The sequence below is a fragment of the Cebus imitator genome, unplaced genomic scaffold (assembly GCF_001604975.1).
Source record: "Cebus imitator isolate Cc_AM_T3 unplaced genomic scaffold, Cebus_imitator-1.0 Scaffold54, whole genome shotgun sequence".
Taxonomy (NCBI): Eukaryota; Metazoa; Chordata; class Mammalia; order Primates; family Cebidae; genus Cebus; species Cebus imitator.
In genome coordinates this window covers 3,388,243-3,409,690 of record NW_016107369.1, presented here as the reverse complement: position 1 = coordinate 3,409,690, position 21,448 = coordinate 3,388,243, and the positions used below count along the sequence as shown (strand labels likewise).

Here is a 21,448-nt window from a genome sequence, read left to right as displayed (position 1 = left end):
TCCCTTATCCTTGGGAAAGAAAAATAGCTGTTACTTTGCAAGCTACTATTATAGTTCTTTCTTTGCCTTAATCATGACACTTTTAAAGTCATTAGTTTCTACTCTTCACCTGTATTTTTCATTACCCATGCATTTTCTTAATGTCTTCTTGTGCTCTCTTTGTGGAAACTGTTTCCTTGAAATTATTCCTCAATGGTCAGATCCAAGGCCCTGTCTTTGTAGTGGTCCTTTCCAGCTCCAACCTCTTGGAAGCATTTGACATGGAACCCTTTCTTCAGTTGGCTTCCATGACAGCATTGTCTCCTAATTTTCTTTGTTTTTTATTTTTTGAAATGGAATCTCACTGTGTCACCCAAGCTGGAGTGCAGTGGTGTGATCTTGGCTCAATGCAACCTTCGCCTCCCACGTTCAAGTGATTCTCATGCCTCAGCCTCATGAGTAGCTGAGATTACAGGTGTGTGCCACCATGCCCAGCTAATTTTTGTATTTTTCTTAGAAATGGGATTTTACCATGTTGGCTAGGCTGATCTTGAACTCTTGACCTCAGGTGACCTGCCCACCTCAGCTTCCCAAAAGTGCTGGGATTACAGGTGTGAGCCACCATGCCCAGCCTGTTTTCTCCTGGTTTTCTATGTTTCTGATGTTTCTAACTTGTTTTTTTTTCCCCTGGTTCTTCCTCAGCTTTTCTGTCTCTAAATACGAATATTTCTGTATTCTCTTTCTGTTTTCTCACCTTTGATACTTACTTCTGCTTCCACAGCTTTAGTTTCTGCTACCTGTCTTTGGATGCTACCTTCCCTAAATAGTACTATTTGTGTATGTACTAAGGTGCTTTTACAACTACTGCTTTATTACATAGTTATTTATGTACATACTTGATTTTAATTTTCTGATTGCCAGCTTATTGAGGGAAGGAAATAAGTTTCTTTCTTTTTTGTTTCTTTCTGTATCTTCATTATACCTAACCTGTTTGCTTTGGGCCTTGTTTGTTGAAATGTGTAATATACATCTTCTTACATCTCTGTTATGTAGTCCCTTCGTAGCTTGTCTCCTGTTGCTTAGCACCATCCCTGCTTTTTTTTTCTCCCACAACTGTTTAATTTATAGGAGCTGGTAGTTCGTTTCCTCAAGCGAGCATCAAGTAACCTCCAGCATTCACTGAGGATGATATTACCCAGCCGACGATTGGCACTTCTGGAACGCAGAAGGATCCTGGCCCACCAGCTCGGTGACTTTATCCTTGTATACAGCAAGGTGAGTCTTTTATCTGTAAGTCTTGGGCTTTGGATTGCCATACACTGTCAGAAACAAACTAGAAGCCTCGGTCCAACTAAGTGGAGATGCTCTGCTTCGGCTCTGGCATCGCCATCCCTTGTGCATTACTGTTAGGGGAAGAAGGACCCCACATCTTAACCCAGCTGGGTTGAAAAACTATTTATTACTTCTGAAGGTCCAGCGGCCATAGTTAATTCTTAATTTCCATCAAAAGGTATATTCCTTTTGAGCACTGAGATGAATTCTAGGCTGTGTGAGTCTGCGTGGTTGTTAGTGTGCCCGTGGACAGTGGCAAATTGACCATTTGAGAACAAATTTGAGCTGTGGATTGAATATGATGACATATTCTTTCTTGAGCAAGTTATACTTTCATCTTTTAAATCATTTTATACAGTTACAGAATTTTACATTCAAGTCCAGGAAATACACTATTTAATTAGAATATTTTGCAAAGCATCCTATATCCTGGGATCTCAGAATGCATTAAAAGTATCATTTCGGATCTGACAAAGGGCTATTATCCAGAATCTACAAAGAACTAAAACAAATTTACAAGAAAAAGCAACTCCATCAAAAAGTGGGTGAAGGATATGAACAGACACTTTTCAAAAGAAAACATTTATTCGGCCAACAAACATATGAAAAAATTATCATCATCACTGGTCATTAGAGAAATGCAAATCAAAACCACATTGAGGTACCATCTCATGCCAGTTAGAATGGCGATCATTAAATAACCTGGAGACAGCAGATGCTGGAGAGGATGTGGAGAAATTAGAACACTTTTATACTGTTGGTGGGAGTATAAATTAGTTCAACTGTTGTGGAAGACGGTGTGGCGATTCCTCAAGGATCTAGAAAGAGAAATACCATTTGACCCAGCAATCCCGTTACTGGGTATATACCTAAAGGATTATACATCGTTCTATTATAAGGACATATGCACACGAATGTTCACTGCAGCACTATTCACAATAGCAAAGACTTGGAACCAACCCAAATGCCCATCAATGATAGACTGGATAAAGAAAATGTGGCACATGTACACAATGGAATACTATGCAGCCATAAAAAAGGATGAGTTCATGTCCTTTGCGGCGACATGAATGAATCTTGAAACCAACATTCTCAGCAAACTGACACAAGAACAGAAACCAAACACAGCATGTTCTCACTCATAAGTGGGTGTTGAACAGTGAGAACACATGGACACAGGGAGGGGAACATCACACACTGGGATCTGTTGAGGGGTGGGGGGCTTGGGGAGGGATAGCAGGGGGTGGGGAGATTGGGGTGAGATTAGGAGAAGTACCTAATGTAGGTGATGGGGGGATGGATGCAGCAAACCACCATGGAATATGTATACCTGTGTAACAATCCTACAAGACCTGCACATGTACCCCAGAACTTAAAGTATAATTAAAAAAAAAAAAAAAAAGAAATATATATATATATAATTTGGGAGGTTTGGTCAGTTTGTGGAAGGAAAAGCTGAGGCCTAGAAATTTAAATGGCTTTTCTAAAGTAGCATGGAATTGTTAGTAGAATATCAGTGCACCAAACTCATAGCCAGAATTTATTCCAAATCTTTTGAGAATTTTGTTATGTGTTACATGAGTGAAGGATTTATTCAGTTTGGAAGCTGGTATAAGAGTATCTTCCAAGATCTACCTTTCCTCTCCTAATTGGAACAAAACACTGTGTCTCTGTTGTCATATTGTTAAAGCTACAAGAGTGATCATAGATACTACTAAGCTACTATTAAAAAGCTCTTTAATCAGTGGGCTGTGTAAGTAGAAAGTAAAAACATGATTAAAACTCACATTCATTCTGCAACTTGGGAATTTCAAAATGTTTTACAAAATCCTGGCCAAAAGTAATATATCAAATTTATAGGTGGCAAAAGTACATACAAGAATTAAATGTCTTTACTGTAAGGACTGATTAACTCAAAGCTATTGAAACTACATGATGAAGTGCATATTTATTAGGAGTCAGTTTTATCTTGTTTTTCTGTGGGGTTTGGGCACTGGGTAGGAAACAGAACAAATGGCTGAAAAGAAATCAAAGAAGAAACTTGAGGAAGAAGAGGAAGATGGAGTGAATATGGAAAACTTTCAGGAGTTTATCAGACAAGCAAGGTAAAAGACATTCCTGATTAATAAAAACTATCTTATTCTACCTTCCACACTGCTCGTTGAATACCCAGCATTCCCTTGTTTCTGACAAATGGATGGGAATGAAATCACTCGTAAAGCCGGGCACAGTAACACACCCTTTTAGTCCCAGTTATTTGGGAGCCTGAGGCAGGAGGATTACTTGAACCCAGGAGTTCAAGGCCAGCTTGGGCAACATAGTGAGACCCTGTCTCTAAAGGATGAAAAAAATCATTCTCAGAAGGAGAAAAAACATTATAGGCGTGGCCTTTCCATATCTTAGCGAATTACGTTGCTGTTTTCATGGCTTTCATTATCAAAACGTTACTGCTGGGTATCAGGACTGTAGTTCTAAACAGTATACATCACTCGAAGTGACAAGAGAGGCCTTTGGAAAGTTGAAGTTAGAGGCATCTCACCTTTTTTTTTTTTTTTTTTTTTTTTTGAGACGGAGTCTCGCTCTATCACCAGGCTGGAGTACAGTGGCGCCATCTCGCCTCACCGCAACCTCTGCCTCCTGGGTTCAAGCGATTCTCCTGCCTCAGCCTCCCGGGTAGCTGGGGCTACAGTCACGTGCCACCACACGCAGCTAATTTTTGTATTTTTTAGTAGAGATGGGGTTTCACCATGTTGGCCAGGATGGTCTCAATCTCTTGACTTCGTGATCCGCCTGCCTTGGCCTCCCAAAGTGCTGGGTTTACAGGCGTGAGTCACTGCGCCCGGCCAAGGCATCTCATATTTACTGGGTCTGAATTTATCCCTGACCTACTCATGGAGTAGAAATGACCACATTGTGCCTACATTAAATAGGTTGAGGAATTTGAATTTCTCAACTTGTGAGGGTTACACCTAATTTATGTAAAATAGAACAAGTTCTTCATGCTTAGGACTAGACTCTATGAATGAAAAATCTCGATATTCATCTCTCTATCTTGATAAAAGTCAGCCAGGCCATTTTGTCCGTTTATGTTGGCCTATAAAGGAAGAGATAACAAAGGCACTTAATTTTAAATCTTGTAAAACTTACACTAGAAGTGTAAGTTTTTTTTTCTAAATAGAGAGATGTGCAAAACCATTAAAATAAAATAGGATAAAGCAACCATAAGCCCCATTACTTAGGTTTCAACTGTCAAAGTCACAAATAGGGAGAAAATCAGTAGAAAATCTATCCTATGTTGATTTGTGAAGTTAAATGAGGTAGGGGTAGGGGCTTATCAATCACCAGCATACTATGATCTTTGTTTAATACTTTTTACAGACCTCACTATCAAGTGCTTTTACAGCAAACAAATATATCATTTTGTAGGTGTTCATAATTATATGATGTTATTTGTTGACATTTTTGAGTCTTAAGTAATATGATTGATAAAACAGGTATAGAAACAGCTTCTCTCATCAATATTGTAAAAACAGAAAAGGAAAAAAAGAAAACAGATTTTTGTCCAGAAAATAGCTCTATTTTTTAAAGCTAAAAGATTAATTTCTGGTTTACCCTAAGGATCTTCAAAATCCCTAAAATATATAGTTAAAAAAAGAAGAAAAAAATCCCTAACCTTTAAAAAGGCGCTATTTCCCAAGCAAGTCTAACTGGATACTAAAAATGAATTATACATACTCTTAACTAATTATATAGATTTGGAGATAAAATGCTTTGGAACATAATTACTTCTGATTGTGGATTAGTCATTGATTATTGGGAAATATGTGGTATCGTCAGTTCTTTTATTAAGTTTGGTTTGAATACATGGATACTTTTCAGGGCTGGTAAATTCAAATACCTGCAAGAGTCAGGCAGGAAAACATAAATTATGAAGTGGGCAGAGGATAAGACAGATATAAAGCAGCTTGTATTTTGACCAACCATAACCTTTGCCTTTCAGTATTCTGTGAAGGGCCAAATAAAACACGCCGACAGCCAGAGGTAGCTGCCTGTTTGCAACCTCAGCTGTAGATCTTTGGTAGTTACCTGAGAGACTTACCTTGGGCATTTAGCTACTTTGAAGACTTTGGGGTCTATGCTGAGATTCATAATGGTGGTTTCTAGGTTCCAGTTAGAGTGTGTTTTCTGAAGATTGGATATAGGTTCTCTGTGATAATATAGGCATGCTTCACTTAATAGCCACTTACCTAGAACGTAGCCAAGCTAAAGGAAAGAAAAGGAAAAGGCCATTGAGAAGCCACAGATGTAAAAGTCCATGCGTGACATGTTCACTAGAAGAATCCACTAGCCCTCATCTGTTTTCTTTTTTTTTTTTTTTTTTTTTTGAGACGGAGTTTCGCTCTTGTTACCCAGGCTGGAGTGCAATGGCGCGATCTCGGCTCACCGCAACCTCCGCCTCCTGGGTTCAGGCAATTCTCCTGCCTCAGCCTCCTGAGTAGCTGGGATTACAGGCACGCGCCACCATGCCCAGCTAATTTTTTGTAGTTTTAGTAGAGACGGGGTTTCACCATGTTGACCAGGATTCTATTTTGTGGCTGTTCATAAAGAGCATATAATTTCAGTAATTTGAAGTGAGTTAGAGATGATCTAGTTTAGTTTCCTGCATTACATAGATGGTTAGGAAATTCTGTGGTTATTGGTAGATTTCCTTGTTTCTGACATAGGCAATGAAAATAAGTGACTCTTTAAGTGAAGATACTTCAGTTATCTAGAAGTGAGCTGGACAAACTTTTTTTTTTTTTTTTTTAAACATCTCCTTCTTTAAAAATATTTTTTAAATGCTTAGCTGGGGGCCATGAAAACAAGTCACTAGTTAGGTTTAGCCTGCAGTGTGAGTTGGTTGCCACCTGTTCTAGAACATGGCTGTCCAGCAGAAACATTTTGTGGGTGACTGCAGAACCCTTGAAATGTGGCTAGTATAACTATGGGGAAAAAAATCTTTAATTTAATTTGAATTTACATAGTCACATGTGACTGACTAGTGGCTACCATATTAGACAGTGCAGATCTAGAAAATTTACTGTGGGATGAATAAAATGAATAAAGCCATGTGCTTTAAATTTTTTAGATTGCTTTCATTTATATTTCATTTTAACCACCTATTAATAGGGAATTTTCAGCTTGCACTTTTCATTTTTCCCTTTTCCAGCTTGCTCTGTTTCCATAATAAAATCTGGTGGAAAGATTTTCCAGAATAGCTTCCTGTCTGACCATACTTTTTCTCCTCATTTCAGTGAGGCTGAACTGGAGGAGGTGTTGACTTTTTATACCCAAAAGAACAAATCTGCCAGTGTCTTCCTGGGGACTCACTCTAAAAGTTCTAAGAACAACAACAGTTATTCTGATAGTGGGGCAAAAGGTGGTAAGTGTGTTGGTTACTTAATGAAAAATAAGAAGAACAAGTGAAGAAATGAGAACTGCAAAGGAGAATGAGGAATAATGTGTTGGCTAATAAGCACTAATAGTCTCCAAGGTAGTGAGACTTTGCAACGTGGGGAGTGGGTGGAGCATGGGGGATAGTACTTTCTGTCCTAAAAGCAGAAGAGGGCCATGGTCTGATTTTTTTTTTTTTCATGATAATTAACAGCAGAGAGCTTTTCAAGAAAAGCTACTCATAGCTGGTATTTAGTGAACACCTATCTTACCGTCTGCTGGACATGGTCTTATTTTTTACTTTCCAAAACCACATAGAGTGGGCACTTTTACAAAACCTCTTTACAAATTAGAAAATAAGCTAAGAGAGACTGAGGAACTTGCCCAAGCTTATTCTTTATTATGCAGGGACAAGGAATTTGATCCATAGCCTGCCTGACTCAAAGTTTGTGCTCTTAATCTACCTTTCTGTCTCTCTTAATGATTATTTCTCACTCTTGTCAAGTTTGTTACTTTCTCTATGGTAACATCATTGGCATTTAGAGCAGGATAATTCTTTGTTGTATGGGGCTGTTCCGTACCTGGTGTCTAATATACTTGGTTCCAACTCTGTCATGACATTAGCTTCCCTCAGCCATTGTGATAATCCAGAATGCCCCCATATGTTTCTAAAACTTCTTACTGCTGGGGAATTCCATGGTTGGGGATTTTGTAATTGGATATGGACATGCTGTCTAGCTCATGTAACCAAGATAAAAAAAAAAAAAAATAGTGACATACTGTTATAAACAAAGCTCTGTGCTTTAAATATGAAATTAAAACCTAGATGGAAGCCTAAGGCATAGGTAATCAATCTACTGATTTTTTCAGTGTGCTAAGCACTAGATTCAAAGATGGAGATTTCTTCCCTGCTCTTAAGGCTATGATAATCTAATGCAGAAATAGCCAGGAAGATTAGTCATTTAAAATGTGGAATGAATTTTCCCAAAGAAACAGTGTTAGTGTTTTAAAAACTGATTTGATTCATAGGCTAATCCGCATAAGCCTATTTAACTCATTGTATAATTGAATTATTTTATTACTGGAAGTCCTGAATCCAGCCCTTTTTTTCTAACTTCATTCACCTGTTCATTCATTCCTTCTATACTTATCTTTTTTACTTAGCGGCCTATTGCGTGTTAGGCACTTTCATGGTTGCTAGGGATACAATGACCAGGACTGTCGAAGTCTTTAACTTTATAAAGTTTATTGTCTGGTAGATAAAGTCAGGTGAGTGAATATAAGAAGAAAGCTGGCAGAAACTCTGAAAAGCTCCTATAAGAGCATTGGCTAAGGGAGGCAAAGGAATTCTTATAATAAGGGATAGAGAAAAGTGTGCTCATTTGGGGAGTTGGGGGCCTAGATGGAAGTTCATCTAACAGTTTCTCCCCTGGCAATAATGTGGAAGCCCTAACAGCATGTAGTGGCAACATCTTTTATACTGATGGGTCATTCGAAATTCTAAAGTGTGTGTTTTAAGGACTAGCTTTACATAAGATCTACACCTGTCTAAATCTATTAAGGATAACTAGGGGACAGTGGGAAGGCTTCAATCAAGGAAACAACATTATGACATTTGATAGTATGGTATCTGGGCTCATTTCAAACATGAACCAACAAGCGTGTGACAGTGTGACCACTGCTGTTGGCGATGGAGGGGAGAAAATTCATATGTCTTTATTCTTCCACTCTGAAAGATGATTCATAAAATTGGCCTTTCTTAAGTTTTTGTATGATTCTAGCCCTTGACATGATTTTGGAATACTTTTATATATGATTAGCTCTGGCTATTCTGTTTCAAAATTCTGTTGTGAAGAAAAAATTAAGTGTTAAAGTCAAAATTTTTTAGAATGATACTATTATTGAATATACTGATCAACCTATCTCCCGTGAAACTGAGGAGTTTAAGATACAGAGCCATCGCAGTATCCAGGCATTATGCCAATGAATAGTGGGACTGCTCTTGCTGTGTCGGGGTAGCTTCGCTGCCCCATACGTATTACGACTTGGCTCCAGGAGCTACTGCCAACCAACCTGGTCTCTTAGAACCCTCAGTCTGAATTCCTGGCATAAGCACCTGATGGCCCTTAATATTTTTTTCTCCCAGATATGCCCTAGCTTGTTAGCTGTCCATGAATGGCCATAGGTTTGGATACCTTTTTCTGGTTTAGCTAACTATAGCTGGGATTGGGTATAGCTGGGAAACATTTAATTGGTTGCTGACTCCATAGGGCTGTGGGTGTGTTCATCCTTGGAAAAGTGTGGTGAGACATGTCATATTTTCCAAGCATTGATTAGAAGTTGTGTTATATTTTTGGAAATAAAATGATATACAGAACAATGGACTTGCAATTGATTATAAGGGAGTTTTAAGCTCAGTATTTCTTATTTCAGATCACCCTGAGACAATAGTGGAAGAAGGGAAAATAAAGCCGCCTAAGCAGCAACAGACAACAGAAATTCATTCTGATAAATTATCTCGTGAGTGATTTCAAACCTACGTAGATTTGCTGCTCTGTGATAATTCCCTAAAAGACGAAAATAGTCATCAGATATTATTTCTAGAGCATGAAACATTACCCCAAAGAAATTATTTTTCTTTGTTACTCCTTTTCCCTTAGAATTTTCTCTTACCTGTCGATAAACTATTTTTCTTCCAAAGACTTTTTTATTTTCTTAAGTCTAGAAGGATAAAAAGGAGAGTGAGAGGAATTAGCTGTTGCTAGCGGAGACTTTGTCTTGATGTCCTAACGTGTGAAACATGCCTGCTCTTTTTCATAGTGGCTGTCCCAACTGCAGCTTTTAGAAAGGACTAAAAGTAAATTCCTATTTCTGTTTTCAGGTCATTTCTGATAGGCAAAAATCATTAAGTTTATGATGAATACTCATTAAAGTCTGTGTTTTTCATGATTTCTGTTTCATGCCAAGATGATTGTGATATTTATGTTTTAAAAACATTTATGTTTTATAGAGATTGTATGTCCATTTTTCCTAAAATGATGTCTTGTCTTGTTTTGTTTTTAATAGGATTTACCACTTCAGCAGAAAAAGAGACTAAATTAGTTTATACCAATTCTTCCTCTACTTTCTCTGGTCCTGCTGCTACTCTGCAGAAAATTCCCAACACCTCTGGGAATTCTGACCTCTCTCCAGGGCCTGGCCACCATTCTTCTTTATCTCAAATTCCTTCAGCTATCCCTAGCATACCTCACCAGCCAACAATTTTACTGAACACAGTCTCTGACAGTGCTTCTCCCTCCCTCCATCCTGGGGCACACAACATCCCAAGCCCTGCTGGCCTGCCACGCTGTCGATCAGGAAGTTACACCATTGGCCCCTTTTCCTCTTTCCAAAGTGCTGCACACATCTATAGCCAGAAACTGTCTCGTCCCTCTTCAGCAAAGGCAGGTGAGTGAGAGAACGAAAGACAGTCCACAGTGTTAGCTCCTCCCCAGCCCCAATAAAGAAAGAATGTCATCTCTTTTCTTTGCCTTTTTTTTTTTTTTTTTTTTTTTTGGAAATGGAAAGGCACACACTCTGCATTGTTCTGATGTGACTAAGGAAGACACTTGCATTGCATCCAGTAGCATGCATTCATTGATACAAAATGAAACAGGACTTCTTTTAGGTACTGGAGATAAAGAGATGAATCTGACAAGGCTTCTATTCACTAGGAGCCTACAGCGTAGTCAAGAGATTGCCTATCATAGATACCATTGACCTGTAAGTGTGCTATATGCATTTCTGATTCAAATAGTTATTCCCAACATCAGACAAGTTAGTTTTTAAGTCAAGAATGACCTGAATAAATAACCAAAGAATTCATAGAATAGGATATATAATTTTAACCAAAATAAACCCATATTATCAGTCAAATTTGTCCTCCATTTTTTAATAGCTTTATTGAGGTATAATTTACATTCCATCAAATTCACCCTTTTAAAGTCTACAGTTCAGTGGTATTTTTTGTATATTCACAGACTTGTGCAATCACCACCACTATCTAATATTAGAATACTTTCATCATCTCCAAAAGAAACCCCGTACCTCTTAGCAGTCACTATTTCTTCCTCCCCCAGTCCCTGGCAGCCACTGATCTACTTTCTGTTTCTACAGATTTGTCTATTCTGGACATTTTATATAAGTCAAATCATATAATAGGTGGTCTTTTGAGAATGGCTGCTTTCACTTAGCATAATGTTTTTCAGGTTCATCCATGGTATAGCATGAACTTCATTCCCTTTATGGCTGAATAATGTTCCATTGTATGGGTATACCACAATTTGTTTAGCCATTAATTGTTGGGCATTTGATGTGTTTATTATACCTTTTGGCCATTATGAATAATGATGCTATGAACATTTGTAAGTTTTTGTGTGGACATATGTTTTTATTTCTCTTGAGTATATGGTAGAGTGGAATTGTTGGGTCATATGATAACTTTTGGTATTTCCTCTTTTTGAGGAACTTGTAAACTGTTTTTCAAAGTGGTTATGCCCTTTTACTACCAGCAGTATTTGAGGGGTCCAATTTCTCCACATCCTTGCCAACTCTATGAATTGTCTCTGTTTTTGATTTTCACATCCTAATGGGTATGAAATAGTATCCCTTTTTTGTGGTTATGACTTGCATTTCCCTGATGGCTAATGATGTTGTATATCTTTTCATTTGCTCATTGGGTATTTGTATATTTTCTTTGGAGGAATGTCTGTTTAAATTCTTTGCCATTTTAAAAATTGGTATATTTTCCTTTTTATTGTTGAGTGTAAATGTTCTTTATATACTCTAGATAAAAGCCCTTTGTCAGTTATGATTTAGAAATATTTTTTCCCTATTTGATGGTTATCTTTTGACTTTCTTGAAGCACAAAAGTTTTAGATTTTAATGATGTCCAACTTATCTGGTTTTTTTTTTCTATTGTCACTTGTGCTTTTGGTATCATATCTGGAAACTATTGCCTAATCTCGTTTCACAGAGACTTCTTTGTATGTTTTGTTGTGCTTTTTGAGACGGAGTCTCGCTCTGTCACCAGGCTGGAGTGCAGTGGCGCGATCTCAGCTCACTGCAACCTCCACCCACCGGGTTCAAGTGATTCTCTTGGCTCAGCCTCCCGAGCATCTGGGACTACAGGCACATGCCACCACACCCAGCTAATTTTTTTAGTTTTAGTACAGACAGGTTTTTACCGTGTTGGCCAGGATGGTCTCCATCTCTTGACCTCATGATCTGTCCACCTTATCCTCTCAGAGTGCTGGGATTACTGGTGTCAGCCACCATGCCCAGCCCCTCCTGTGTTTTATAGTTTAGGATCGTATATTTAGGTCTTTTGTCCATTTTGAGTTAATTTTTCTATATGGTATGAAGTAGGAGTCTTAACTTCGTTCTTTTGCATGTGAATATTCAGTTATATCAGCACCATTTGTTGAAAAGAGTATTGTTTTCCCATGGGATTGTTTTGGTGCTCTTCTAAAAAATTAGTTAATTAAATGTGTAAGGGTAATTTTTAGGGCCTCAGTTTTATTCCATTGATCTGGGTGTCTGCCCTTATGCCAATATCACGTTATCTTGATTGCTGCAGCATTATAGCAAGTTTTGAAATCACCAAGGATGATTGTTCCAACTTCACTCTTCTTTTTCAAGATTGTTTAGGCTGTTCTGGATCCTTTGCATTTTCATATGAATTTTAGGATCAGCTTGTCAATTTCCTCAAGAAAAGGCAGATGGGATTTTGATAGGATTATTATCTGTGGATCAATTTGGGGAGTATCTTAACATCAGTCAAGATTTAAACACTAGTAATAGCTATGTTAAGGTGAGTTGCAGCTAAGACGTGTTTTATAAATAGCCACTCTATATTTCTTAATACCTGATTTCAAATGAAACAGATATTGTAATATGCAGCTTGAATCAGAGATATTAAATGGTCTACTTTAATAAGTCATAAATATGAGTATATGCATATGTATATATCTCTGCTAATTCTGGGTGATTATTGTTCTTGTGATTTAATTTTCTAAAATCAGTGATAATAGTGATCAGTAATATTCTGGTTTGAACTGTTTTTCCCCATGGAAGAAATTCAGTAAGATCAGTGTCTCCAGTGGCGATGTTATCATAAAAACTTTTTCAAAACCCTCCCTTTTGATCCTTTCCAAGAAAAGGGTAGGGACCGAAAGAAGCTGGTCAGTTCATAAATATTTTCTGATATCTGTTGTGATTTCTTTTTTGACTCTTGAATTATATATATTGTTTAATTTTAAGGTAGCTGGGATTCTTTATTTTTTGTAATTGATATTTAGCTTATTTCCACTGTGATTAAAGAAATATTCGGAATGGATTGAACAGTAGTAGACAACAATATATTGACAAAAATATATAATCAACAGCAGCCTATAATTGATTGGAGTTAAATTTTTCTGTGGTAATTGAATGGTTTTGGAATAGGAGTAAGATATTATTTAACTATAGACTTAAAAATTTAATATATAGCATCAAATTTCAAAGGTCATCACTAAAAGAATAAAAATATAAATTCTAATCTTATGGGGAGAAGAAAAATGAATTGATAATAAAAAGCATGCAGAAACTTAGGTTTATGCAAGCAAGAAGCATGGAAAAGGCAAGATAAATAGAAATTTAAAACATAGTAAATCAGTTGGGTGCAGTGGCTTACACCTGTAATCCCAGCACTTTGGAAGGCCAAGGTGGGCGGATCACATGAGGTCAGGAGTTCAAGACCCGGCTGGCCAAAATGGTAAAATCCTGTCTCTACCAAAAATGCAAAAAAATTAGTGGGGTGCGGTGGCGCGGGCCTGTAGTCCCAACTACTCAGGAGGCTGAGGCAAGAGAACCGCTTGAACCTTGGAGGCAGAGATTGCAGTGAGCCAAGATCTTGCCACTCCACTCCAGCCTAGGCAACAGAGCAAGACTCCATCTCAAAAAAACAAAACAAAACAAAAACATAGTAAATCAAGTCCAGATATATCAAGAATCAAATAAACATGAATAGGTTAAACTTGCCAAAGTTTTAAAGCTTTAAAAAATCCAACTGCATGCCGTTTACCAGAGGCACACACCTAAACTTAAGGACACAATGTTTAAAAGCAAAAAGTTGAAGAAATAAATACCAGATTAGTACCAACCAGAAGACAGTTGGTATGGTTGCATTAATATATGCTAAAATAAACTTGAAGGTATAAAACTTTCCTACAGATAAAGAGTAACTGCATAATGACAAAAAGTTCATTTCAGTCAAAAGTTAAAATAATTCCATAAGTGTCTTACCTAATAAAATAGCCTCCAAATATGTAACACAAAAATGGAGACAACTGCATGAAGAATCTGTAAATCCACTGTCTTCGTGGGTGATTTTCACATACTTCTATTAATTATTAATATACTAAACAGATTTTTAAAACGCTGAAAGGATAAAGAGGATTTGAACAAGATGATAAGTTTATCTACTGATAATATATAGGACTGTGCACCCAATAATTAGAGAAACACCTCAAGCATATGATATCTTTCTAAAAATCTGTCATATCCTACATCATAAACAGGAGAACACATTTCAGAGACTTGGTATCACACAGCCACATTCTTTGTCCACACTGCAGTTAAGTTGAAAGTCAGTAACAAAAAGATATAAAAGAAATTCCTGTGTATTTCAAAATTTAAAAGTCAGAAGAAATCCTAATGGATAAATTACAAAGTATTAGAACTGAATGATAATGAAAAGCCTATATGTCCAGATAAGTAGAGTGCAATGAAAGTCAGTATTTGGAGGGAAATTTACTGCCTTAAATAATTAGAGTTGGTGTGCACCTATAGTTCCAGCTCCCTGGGAGGCTGAGGCAGGAGGATTGCTTGAGGACAGGAGTTCAAGACCAGTCTGGGCAACATAGAGAGATCCCATTTCTAAAAATAAAAATAAATAAATACTTATATTTGAAAAGAAGACAGGTGGAAATTAATGTGCTAAATGTCTGGCTTTAGACATTATAAAAACAGTATCATAAATCTAAATGGAGAAAGAAATAATAAAGAGCAATAATTACAGATTTCAAAAATAAGGCACAATAGAGGGTAGCAAATCCAAAAGTGATTTTTTGAAAAGCCTAATAAAAAGGACAAACCTCTGGGGACACCTATCAAGAAAAAAGAGAAAACATGGATAAATAATATAAGGAGTGGAAAAGCAGACATAAAAAATATAAATATACCCAAAATGACAAAAATAATGTAATCTTAACTTTATTCTAAAAAAATTGAAAGCTTAGATAAAATGGGCCAAACTCATACAAACTATAACTTATGTAAAATTTACTCAAGAAGATGAAGAAAGTCTGAATATTCCTCTAAGTGTTAAAATAAGTGATAACAGTAGTTGAAAGTCTTACAGAAAACATACAGCCTAGATTTATGGGTAAGTTCTAATCTTTCATGAGGTGGATAATTTCAATATATTTTTAAAAAACTCTTCTGGAGTATAGAAAAAGAGAGAATTTTTCTCAACTTATTCTGTATGGCTAGTTTCATCTTTATAATAAAACCAATTAAGGACAGTATTAAAGAGGAAAATTACAGACTGGCTTCACTTACGAGCACAAATGCAAAAATTCGAATCAAAATAAAAGCCAATCAAATCTGGCAACATCTAAAAGAGGTAGTACACCATAAGCATGTTTATTCAAGGATTGTAGGAGGGGTTTAACATTAGCAAACTTATAAATGTCATTTGCCACATTAATATAATAAAGAAAAAAACATATTTTTCATCATGGTACATGGAGAAAAAGAATTTGATAAAATTCTGCATTCATTCATGATGATAACTCTCAGCTCACTAGGAAGTGAAGGAGACGCTGAACCTGAAAAAGCCTGTCTGCCGAAAACCTACAAGAGCTACCAGCCTAAATGTGGAAATGTTGAAAGCATTCTCTTTAACATTAAGAACAAGTAAGGATGCCCACTATTATTCCTTCTGTCCAATGTTTTACTAGAGATCAGAACCAACATAGTAAGATAAGAAAAAGAAATTGTAAGCATAAGGATCAAAAAAGAGGTAACAAAATTTTGTATTTGCCTATAATATATTGTCGACATAGAAAACAAAATAATTGCATATATATTTTAGAAATAGTTATTTTAGCATAAGATCAATATTTAAAAATTAGTTACTTTCAAAATTACTAGCCAAAAGTGATAGGAAACAGTTTTTTGATTTGAATAAAATTAAATAACAAAATTTATCATTTTAACTATTTTAAGTTCAGTGGCATTCAGTACACTCACATTGTTGTGCAGCCATCACCACCAATAAAAGTATTTTTTAAAAATATCACTAATAATAGCATAAAAACTATGTCACCTAGGAATGCATTTAGAAAAGAAAGGAAGTTTTACAAGACTACATTGAAAGACATAGATATTAGGCGTTAAAGAAAACTTAAATAAATGGATAAATATACCATGTACATGCATAGGAAGACTCAATATCATCAGTTTTCATTTTCATCACATCGATCTCTGTATTCGCTATAGTTCCCAACCAAAATCTCACTAAGTTTGTCATTGAATTTGGTAAGCCTATTCTAAAATGATAGTAGAAAGGCAAAGAGCCAAGAATAGTGACAACCTACTGAAGAAGAAAATAAGGTGGAGGAGCACCTTATTAATATAAAGGTCTGATACTTAAGACAAACAGTGTGGTATTGGCAAAGGCGTAGACAAACTGACCAGTGGAACAGAATAGAAAGTTAGATACAATCACGTAGAAAGATGGAACTTTGATGTATGACAGAGATGGCATTGTAGATCAGAGGAAAAGGAGAGATTTCTCGATAAATGCTCCTGGGGTAATTGGTTATCCCTACGGAGAAAGATGCAATTAGATTCCTGCCTCACACTATGTATAAAATCAATTTCATATGTAAAACTTCCATAATGAAATAAAATAATAAAGGAGACCATCATTAAGAACTTGTGGTATGGAGCACAAGTAAAAACAAAAGCACAACTCATATAAGTCAAAAAGGAAAAGATAGCCCAATAGAAAAATGATATCAGAAAAGAGGTAACATGTTCCACATCATTATTAATCAGGTACATGAAGGCTACAGTGATATTTTCCACCATCTTAGGGAAGAATTAAGACACTTGACAATACTAAGTGTTAAACAGGCTACGGATCAACAGAAATTATTTTCTTTTTCTTTTTAAATTTGAGACAGGGTCGCAATCTGTCACCCAGGCTGGAATGTAGTGGTGCAGTCATGGCTCACTGCAGCCTTGACCTGGGGCTCAAGCAATCCTCACACCTCAGCCTCCTGAGTAACTGGAACTATAGGCCCATGCCACCACACCCAGTTAATTTCTTGTAAAGAAGAGATCTCACTTTGCTGCCTAGTCTGGTCTCAAACTTCTGTGTTCAAGTGGTCCCCCTGCCTCAGCCTCCCAAAGTGCTGGGATTACAAGTGTGAGCCACTGTGCCCGGCCCAGGAATTTTTTTATCTTGTTTGTTGGAGTATAAAAGTACCACTTTGGTATTATTACATAAACTTGAAAATTTTTACGTACTTTGTGACCCAACAATTCCACTCCTGCGCATATACAAGAGGAGTTCTTCCATATGTGCACCAGCAGATGTATGCAAGAGTGTTTATGGCTGCGTTGTTTGTAATAGCAATATGCTTGAAATAACCACAATATCTGTCAATAGGGAAACAGAAACATAATTTATGATGTAATTACAAAATGGAATGCTAGACAGCAAGGAAAATGAATGACTTTCAGCTATACTTAACAAGGATGAATCTTGGAAGAGTAGTGATGAATAGCAAAGCAAATCCCAGAAAATGTCTATAGTAGAATACCATTTTTGTAGTTCAAAAACAAGCAAAATTATCTAGTATTTTGTTTGTATATGCGTGTACACACAAATATATTTGATAAAACTATTAAAAGAATGATAAAGGGAGATTAGGAATGGGGAGGAACAACCATATAGGTTAGTGCTATTGTTGATAATGTAGTTCCTGGGCTGGGTAGTAAATTCACAGGTGTTCATTATAATCTTATAACTATATACAGCTATTATAAGTATTTTATATGTACTGTATAATATAGTAAACATGAAAAAGTTACAGGTTTAGAAAATCAGTTGCATATACAGAATGATCATTATTATGTTAGCATTAATTTTAAAAAAACAAAGGAAATATATTATTTCTACTTTTCTGAGCTAAACAGATTTTTTTGAAAGGATGTGACTTTTACAATCAGGAAAAATAGAAACTTTTATTTTGTTTTTAGAGACAGATTCTCGTTTTGTCACACAGGCTGGAGTGCCATGGCATGATCATAGCTCACTGTAACCTTGAACTCCTGGGTTTAAGCAATCCTCCTGCTTCAGCCTCCCAAGTAGCTGGACTACAAGCATGAGCCACTGTGCTCAGCTGAGTCATGATTTTATGTTAAATAATTTCTTTTTTGCCAGAATTTTAGTGGTTAAATAATAGAATGCTCTGATTTTACAGTTGAAAGAAGAAAATTTATATCTGAAAGGGAAATAAGTCATTTGAAAATATAAGATTATTGTTGTTTTTCTCAGTACACTCGATTTTACTTTTATCCCCTTTTCTTTTTTTGAGCTTTTTAAGTATTGTGGATGATTTGACAGTGGATGCCACAGACTGTTGACAAGTACAGTTACATAACAAGAAAAACAAGAATTATAATGAGTTTCAAAGATATGTTTTATATTCAGTAAGATTAGTAAATTCTAGGATTATTCCCACTACATGTAATGAAAATCTTTGTGAAGCTTTCATTATAAAGCAAAAACACATTAATAAATAATGCATGTGGCAGTTTGGTAATAGGAAGAGTTTCTAGGTTATGATAAGCATTTATTTTTGTGATCATTTGAAGATAGTTTATTACTCCTATGTTATTAAAGATCCCTAGGGTTCAGTAAAGTGTCTGTGGACCTGAGATTTCTGTCATTATCCTAATTTTTTTCACGGCTTTTTTCCTGAGTGAGTGAAAACTTTTCTTCGTTTTAGCAGGATCGTGCTATCAAAACAAGCATCATTCAGGAATAGCCAAAACACAAAAAGAGGGAGAAGATGCTTCTTTATATAACAAACGGTACAACCAAAGTATGGTGACAGCTGAACTTCAGCGACTCGCTGAGAAGCAGGCAGCGAGACAGTATTCTCCATCCAGCCACATCAACCTCCTCACCCAACAGGTACAGATGGTCTGGAGTGCCCAAGAGCTCTTTGGACCTGAGGATAGAATTAATGACAGCGTACTTTGTCCTTCCCTGTCTTTGCTATGCCCATATACTGATGCCTTTTGAATGAGTATTATTAATTGTGGTTTCAGGCTAAAGAACCTGAAAATTGTTCCTCTTCAATTTTAAAGAAAATAACTTTCTGTTACAGGCATTGTGAAGTAAGTCTGCTATTAACTATGATGTACCTATTTCATGGATAAACATAGTTGAATATTCATCTGTAAATACAATTTTAAAGGATCTTTAAAAATAACTTCTTTGGTAAATTTTTCTAGTGAGTTCCAGTCTTATAAATCTTTTTACCAGAATTTTATAGCATTACCCTTAAAAATTTTTTTTTCTATATTGCCTTTTATTTTATGATCTCAGAATGTTTTATGGGTAACTGATTAATTACATATTTTATTATACCCTTATCCAATACAATATAATTCTCCCCATTTCATAGATGGGGGAACCTGAGGCTGAAAGAAGCGATGTGATCAAGGTCATTCAGCAAGCTGGATGGATAGAAATAAATAACAGGATATTATCCTTATGTTATATAGATATTAACAAGCTTGCAACATAATGAAGGTAGATGGCACTTTCACGAGCTTTGTGAATTCTCTTTGTCCTTCTTGCTGGTTATCCCTATGGTGTTTAATTGAAGGAAAAGCCATATCTCTTTCTTATTCCTTAATGCGTAATGGCATCAAAGTCCTCCAAAGGAATTATCATAATTTAACTCCACAGTTACATTTTGCTATGTTGCTAATGTGCCATATTCCATAATTGGTAGTAACTCTGTAGTGATAATCAAGTCTAGAAAAAAAATGAAGCTGAAAATTACTTTAAGTACATGCTAAAAGTAGGCAACACACTGCTCCCTGGTGGTACCCTACTTCTCTGTATAAAATTTAGGACCAAAACTAAAGCTAAGCCTCTCATGGACTTAGCTTTACTTCAGCCTCTTCCCAGCGTGTGAAGCAGTAATTATTTTCTTTCTCAAATCCTTAGTTGTTTGAAGGGAGTAAAGAAGAAGGCCTAATGTGAAATAGGAAGCAAAGAGACAAGAACAGTGCTGATTCTTGAAGGGAGTTGGATGGACTTTAGTGATAGAATGATGGGAAGAGGGAATAGCATGTCAAAAGTACAATGGGAAGAAATTTTCAAATTAAGTGGCTATAAGATGGGAAAGGCCTCTGATCTACTACACTTTTATCATTGGGTCACTAACTAGAATATATGTTTTCAGTTTATAAATGGATAGCTAGAAGCACCAAGACATTGAGATTTTGTGATTGTAGTGAAAAGCAAAAACCCTAAAACATAGGCAATATTAGTGCTTACCTATTTCTAACTCCTATCATTTGCTAGACTGCAAAGCCTACAAAGCGAAAAGATTCTAATCCTGTAGGAATCCAAGGTGATTGTATCCTGACTGGGAAGTCATCCCCTTTCAGTTCATTTTTTTCATCTATAAAGAAATCCAGTGCCGGTGAATTAAAAGTCCATCAGACTCTGGTTCGTAGGAATCTGAACTTGCCATTAGATGTCAGTGTTAACTTTTAGAGTCTTGGTAACGGGGTGGTCAGTGCTTGGTACAGTACTGAGGGAAGTGCTGTCGGATGTAATAAGCATGTTGGAGTAATGGAGAAAGAGCTGGATTAGCCATCCAGAGACTTGCCACTGACTCCTGTGTGATCTTGAGCAGTTCCCTTTCTTGTTTTTCTGACACTGATTCCTGCGTGATCTTGGGCAGTTCACACCACTGTTCTGCCACTGACTAGCTGTGTGATCTTGAGCCGTTCACTCAACTTCTCTTAACCTCAGGGTCTTCAGTGGTTGATGAGGAAAATACTACAGGGTCATGAGGATAGTATGCAAAACCTCTAAATGCAATATATGTAGAAAATATTGTTATTTCAACTATAAAAGGCTTTCAGTAATAAAATGGCTTCTAATTTGGTTAGAAACAAGTATTTAGATAAAGTGTACTGTTTAGTAGTTTTTCAAATATTATTGTGGGAACATAGTAGGTACATATATTTATGGTGTACATATTTTTTTTTTTTTTATTTCAGAAGGTTTTTTGGGGAAGTGGTAGTGCTTGGTTACATGGATAAGTTCTTTAGCGGTGATTTGCAAGATTTTGATGCACCTATCACCCGAGTAGTGTACGCTGTACACAATGTGCAGTCTTTTATTCCTCACCCTCCTCCCACCCTTCTCCCCAAGTCCCCAGAGTCCATTATCTCGTTCTTATACCTTTGTGTCCTCATAGCTTAGCTCCTACTTATAGGTGAGAACAGATGATGTTTGGTTTTCCATTCCTGAGTTACTTCACTTAGAGTAATGCTCTCCAACTCCCTCCAGGTTGCT

At 36.5% G+C, this 21,448-nt stretch overlaps 1 protein-coding gene across 21 annotated transcripts in view; it reads left to right on the top strand.

Annotated features, from left to right (window-relative positions):
• TTLL5 (tubulin tyrosine ligase like 5) overlaps positions 1 to 21,448 on the top strand; it is a 286,353-nt gene that overhangs the window by 107,997 nt on the left and 156,908 nt on the right. For all 21 annotated transcript variants that reach the window (XR_005200287.1, XR_005200288.1, XR_005200289.1 and 18 more), the window contains 6 exons: positions 1,108 to 1,254; positions 3,313 to 3,416; positions 6,606 to 6,733; positions 9,178 to 9,264; positions 9,811 to 10,191; positions 18,852 to 19,036. Coding sequence is in view for 17 of the 21 variants with exons in the window: in XM_037738524.1 (XP_037594452.1) it covers positions 1,108 to 1,254; positions 3,313 to 3,416; positions 6,606 to 6,733; positions 9,178 to 9,264; positions 9,811 to 10,191; positions 18,852 to 19,036 (1,032 nt within the window). In the remaining 4 variants the exon portion in view is untranslated. The remainder of the gene's footprint in view (positions 1 to 1,107; positions 1,255 to 3,312; positions 3,417 to 6,605; positions 6,734 to 9,177; positions 9,265 to 9,810; positions 10,192 to 18,851; positions 19,037 to 21,448) is intronic.